Source organism: Podarcis filfolensis (genome assembly GCF_964270895.1).
Source record: "Podarcis filfolensis genome assembly, chromosome: 15".
Classification (NCBI taxonomy): Eukaryota; Metazoa; Chordata; class Lepidosauria; order Squamata; family Lacertidae; genus Podarcis; species Podarcis filfolensis.
Window position 1 is genome coordinate 37525724 of NC_139618.1, and position 6000 is coordinate 37531723.

The window sequence follows — 6000 nt, forward strand, 5'->3', positions numbered from 1 at the left end:
CTTCACCTCTCAGAAGCATGTTCCAATCCCTTCTTAGAGGGCAGCTAGATTTTCCTTGTGCCATCAGTGGGGGAGAAAAGGAAAGAAAGAACCTGCGAGGCTTCCAGAGTCGAAAGCCCCAGAGTTTAGGTGCAACCTGTTGGTTTTCTGGCATTCTTACTAGGCTCTTTGAGCGGAGAACCCTCAGCCTTTCTCCATTCCTCTGATGCTTCCATCTGAGCTGTTTATATGATAGCTATAGGAATGCAGAAGCAGGCCTTCTCCAGGTTTCCTTGCTCCATTATAGCTACATCCCTCTTTTGTTTAGTTCCAGTGTGTGCTGGAGAACCCAGCCACACCTTTGCCCTGTGCATCGCCCTCAGAGGGAAAAGCTACCTTACTGTCATAAAAACTGGACTTAACCTCCCGGGGGGGGGTCCTTTGCCTACATGAGAATTTAAGAAGAGTCCTGTTGGATCAGGCCAAAGGCCCATCTAGTCCAACGTCCTGTTCTCATTGTGGCCAAACAGATGTCTATAGGAAACCTCCAAGCAGGATTTGAGCAGAACAGCATTCTCCCCACTTGTAATCCCCAGCATATTAAAAGGCATACTGTTTCTTGAGAGTGGAAGTAGATTAATAATAGTAGTAGTAGTAATAATAATTATTATTATTATTATTATTATTATTATTATTATTATTATTATTAATATAATTTTATTTGTATCCCGCCTATCTGACCGGGTTGCCCCAGCCACTCTGGGAAGCTTCCAACATACATAAAAACACAATACAACATTACACATTAAAAAGCTTCATGGCCTTATCCGCCATGAATCCTCTTTTAAAGCTATCCCAGTTGGTGGTCATCATTACCTCTTGCGAGTGTGAACTCCGAAGTTTAACTATGTGCCACCTGAAAAAGTACTTCATTTTGCCCGCCCTGAATCTTCCCACATTCAGTGCCACTGGAGCATTCCAAGTTCTAGTACTATAAGGGAGAGGGTCCGTACCAGTGTGTAACCATGCCAGTGGTTATTCTTTCAGGGGCCTACGAAAACCGCACTGTTTACGAGACGTTGGACATCGGCTGGCAGCTGCTACGTATATTCCCCAAGGAGATGCTGAAGAGAATCCCTCAGAGCACCTTGGCAGAGTTTTATCCCCGAGATTCCACAGCAAAGCACTAGCTGCACCTTCACCTTCCATGAAACGCTGGGTTTTCTTCCCTTGTGTTGGTGTTTACTTGTCATCCCTGTAATTAAACCAAGAATAAGTGACATATTTGTGCCAGTGTTCCTGATGTGTTAAGCTGATAACAGAGTTTAAAATGCACCCCTTCTCTCAAGCACTAGGATCTTGAATTGTTTACATTTATAGAGGGGAAAATGTTCTTTCGCAACTCTTATTTGGTTTACTGGAATAATTTTTTTTAATTTAGGCAGTCTTGGAGGAAGAAAATCCTTGAGGCTGGAGTTTTCTACCCATTGCACTGTGAGAAAAGTAATAAAGTCACATGGGAGGTGTAGTTGAATAAAAGTTAAAGAAGTCCTCTTCTCCTTAGCCCAGACTGCCTTTGCCCAGTCAAAAGTTCCACCACCCTTGTCCTGTTGTGTTGCAGAGGCACAGGGGGCATGAGAGAGGCACACACACCAGAGCAGAGTGGTGGCTGGTGGCGGGTCAAACCCACAAATCACCTCTGGCTTCAATTATGGCTGAGAAAATTACGCAGCAATGACATTGCAATGTTTGCACACCCTGGTGCTTGCCCAGTAACAGGTGCAAGATTCCTACCTCTTCCAAGAACTTGGCACGAGGTCCACTTGCTTGTTCCGCCAGTCTAACCTGCCTGTTTCACTGTCTCCACCGCCACTTTGTGTAGAGGTGGACATAATACGAAACTGAATAGGGATCCTGCCTCTACCTGCCCAACCCTGAACTGCAGAATCATTGCGACTGGAGAACCCAGCTGGTAAAGTGGCTGAGCCCATAGCAAATGGAAATTTATCCTGAGCAGTGTCAGCCTTCATAATGCCATTGAGAAGATATCCCAGCACTTTCAGACTGCGCATCACAGAATATAACCTCATCCCTTGAAAGCGATGGACCCTCCGATTTAACTTGTCTCATCAAACATTACCCAATAAGGTAGGAAAGGGTGATGGCAAATCAAATGTGCGAAGGGAGGGTATTTTAAATTCTGTTATTAAGCAGTCCTTTGGATGACACTGGGTTCTGAACCGACCTTGGGTTTGTTTTTAAACCGCCTTCCGATCGTGAAGTTGGCTAGCCATCGTACACTGGGGGGAAAACAGCTTGATGCTCAATGTGTATGTCAGTGGCGGCCAAATGCTTAAATGGAATGGATTTCGATGCCCGGAAGCAAACAGGATCTTTGTGTCTTCTCCTTGATTTTGCTTTCCAGGCTATTCTACACCCCAGCTTCAGCGACCCAGATCGCAAACTGTTGGCAACGTCCTAGATCACGGCTGGGAGTTGGTCAGAAGGGTTTCTTGTGGCTCAGGCCGCGTAGACTGTGGTGGTTCCAGCGTCTTCCCCACCCACCATGCAGCCCTCCCAACGCGCTTTCCTATGCAGATCTTTCTTGTACTGTTTTTTGGTCTGTGTGCTCTGTAACCTGGGTGCAGTAGCCTTTTCTTTACTCTAGCGCATTCCATCAAAGTTGTGTCAATTCTATTTTTCTCTGGACAGAGGAGGGGAAATCGTGGGGATGGGGAGATAGCATGAAATATTTTAATGTAGAAAACTGTGATATCTGAATAAGTTAAACATGAACAATAAATGTAAACAAAATGAGACTCTGTTCTCTGCTTAAGAAGTGGTTGATTCTTGATTTCTCTGGGGGTCCATCACAAGCTCCTCTTAGCAGATTCCTCAAGGGAGCGTTCTATGCCCAGAAGCTTGGAATACACAATTCTGGAAAAGGATCTCCTGGGTAGCGCCCCAGGGATGATCTTTGGCTCAGTAGGTGTATCTTGCCAGCCAACTTCAAAGTTGGATGACTGCCATTGATAATTCACCCTCCCTGACTTTGGAGGTTATTTCGATCTACTGCCACCTTGGATGACTTGTTTCAGCTGCCAAGTTACTTTGATAATGCACTTAAATACCGTAGAGAGAAAGAGGCACAACTCACATAGCCTACTTGGAGTCTGAAATGTGCCTTCAGCAGATGTGTAGGCTATGGCACTCTGATCAGTAAAGCTGTAGGACATTTGTACATTAATCAGTAATAATTTAGTTTTATAGAAATATTTATATCCTGTCCATCTGACTGGGTTGCCCCAGCCGCTTTGGGTGGCTTCCAACAAAACATAAAAACACCGTAGGTTTAAAACATCAAAAATTGAAAACTTTTCTATACAGGACTGTCTTTAGATGTCTTCTAATAGTTGTATATCTGTTTGACATCTGATGAGAGGGCATTCCACAGGCAGGCACCACTACCGAGAAAAAGTAAAAATAAATGCAATTTCACATTAGCCAGAGAGCTGAAATTAGCCACATACAGCCCCAGATGCAGATTGCAAGAAAAGTCTTAAAGGAGAGACTCATCGTCAAAACTTAGTGCGTGTAACTTGCCTTATAGAATGACGAGGCAGTAGTCCAGCACAGAATAAAGGAAGCCGAGCCATCCATGTATGCAATGGCCCAGGACTCCTCTCATTCAGTCATGGAGATTTTCCAGAAGCAGCTGGTAATATGCTGAGGCTGCAATATTTTTGTAAAAAAACTTCTGAAGCAAGAATCTTGTTTTATTTGTGTTTAGATCGTAGCTGGTTAGTTTGTGGGCCACATAACAGCCCTTGTAGCCATCTGTGCTGTTCTTGCAAGAGCCCGTGCTTCCCTGTCCTGATGACAACCAAATGATGTGGGCTTCCTGCACTACTGTGCTGAAGAGGAAGTGAATATGGAGAGTGTAATTCCTGGGCATTTCCTGGGCTCCACAAACACAGGGATTGGATCTGGCAGCCCGGGTGGACCCATCCCCATGAGAAGTTTTATTTTGAGGCCAGATAACATAGAACGATATGGGATGTGGGTGGCGCTGTGGGTTAAACCACAGAGCCTAGGACTTGCTGATCAGAAGGTTGGCAGTTCAAATCCCTGCGACAGGGTGAGCTCCCGTTGCTCGCTCCCTGTTCCTGCAACCTAGCAGTTTGAAAGCACGTCAAAGTGCAAGTAGATAAATAGGTACTGCTCCGGCGGGAAGGTAAACGGCGTTTCCGTGCGCTGCTCTGGTTCGCCAGGAGCGGCTTAGTCATGCTGGCCACATGACCCGGAAGCTGTACGCCGGCTCCCTCAGCCAATAAAGCGAGATAAGCGACGACCCCAGAGTCGGCCACGACTGGACCTAATGGTCAGGGGTCCCTTTACCATTTACCTAACATAGAACGATGGGCTGTGTGGATTCCATTGCCCTTCCATATCTACTTGAATAGGCCTGCAGGAAGGGAGAACACGCATGCTGCGACATTTTGCAGCAGGCCCTACTGGTCACGGCCGTAGATTTGGCCCCTCCATGAACTTGTTTCCTCTTTTTAAAGAGGCTGTCGCCACAGTTTGTGCCAGCCAATCCCATAAATCGTGGTAGAAAGAGGTCAGTTGTCTCTGGGCGGCAACTGCAAGGGAGAGTCCCACAGAGCCTTCCCTGCAAGTGGTACCGGGCAGTTGCTATATAAGAAAAACCGCCTGGAACCCAGTGGTTTCAAAAAGCAAGAGTGGGAAACCTGTGGCCCTCCAGATGTTGGACTACAACTCTCATCGGCCCTGATCGTTGGCCATGCTGGGTGGGGCTGATGGGAGCATCAACATCTGGCAGTATCAAAGTATAGCTGCATCTCAAGGCTTGCTATGTTCCCCTAGTACAAGGTCTTTTCAGCGACGAGTGATGCTTTGGAGAAGGGCACAAGGGATAGTTTTGGAACCTTGTGCATTGGGTATTTGAGAATAAGGGCCAAGCTACACATTATTATAAGCAAGGATGACCTCTGGAAATGCAAACAGACCATCAACAACACAGTGGTCTTCCTCTCTCACAGGTCCCAGACTCTCCACCCCTAACGGAGCATTTGACCAAGCTTGTGCCAAGCCAGGATATTGAACTAGTGTTACCAAAGGTGCGTGCATGCTAAAACTCCCAAGGTTTTTATTATTGTGCTGAAAATGAGAGAGCACTGTGGAGATCTATTCCGGGAGCTCACTGCACAAGGACAAAGCCACTTGGTCTGGGATGCAGGAATTCAGTGCAATCCTACAGGGGTGTATTTTGAAGTCCCACTATGTTCAGTGAGGCTTCATTCCCTCGGACGTGTGCTTAGGGCTGTAGCCGAAATGCCCTAAGCATCTTGATTTTGAAGAGCAAGCTCCTAACTTTTAAAAACTGCAACGGCCAGTTTCAGAAGTGGAGCGCTGAAGCTGTGTTTTCACTGGCTAGGGCTTCAATGCCTGGAAGAAGTCGTTTCTCTGTGTACACGCAACCCTTTATCCCGAGCGCCGCTTGTGAGCATGCTGCAATGAAGAGCTTTCCTTGGGGCAACGAACTAGCACTTGCACGTATGTCTACATCTGAGGTAGCTACCTTGTGCCCTTCTAGTTGCTACACTCCAGCTCTCATCAGCCCCTACAATGGATGGCTAATGTTCAGGAATGATGGGAATTGCAGTCCAGCATCAGAGGCTCACAGGTTCCCCACCCCTGGTATAAATGAACTGCCACGTCATGTATGGGGGGGTTAAATTCTTCCTTAAATGGGGGGTAGAGAGGGGAGCCTTTTTCCTTTCTCACTTGGTTAAGAAGGGGAAAGGCAGCATTGTACCCATAGCTTTTTGAAAACTCTAAAGCAGGCTTCCTCAACCTCGGCCCTCCAGATGTTTTTGGCCTACAACTCCCATGATCCCTGGTTAGAAGGACCAGCGGTCAGGGATGATGGGAACTGTAGTCTCAAAACATCTGGAGGGCCAAGGTTGAGGAAGCCTGCTCTAAAGCAACAGCCTACAT

At 46.6% G+C, this 6000-nt stretch overlaps 1 protein-coding gene across 1 annotated transcript in view; it reads left to right on the top strand.

Moving 5' to 3' along the window:
* ATP6V1B2 (ATPase H+ transporting V1 subunit B2) overlaps window positions 1-2798 on the top strand; it is a 28375-nt gene extending 25577 nt beyond the window's left edge. Inside the window, exon 14 of the mRNA XM_083588754.1 lies at window positions 1027-2798. Coding sequence (XP_083444880.1) covers window positions 1027-1169 — 143 coding nt within the window. The 3' untranslated portion in view covers window positions 1170-2798. The remainder of the gene's footprint in view (window positions 1-1026) is intronic.
* The last annotated feature ends 3202 nt before the right edge of the window (window positions 2799-6000 follow it).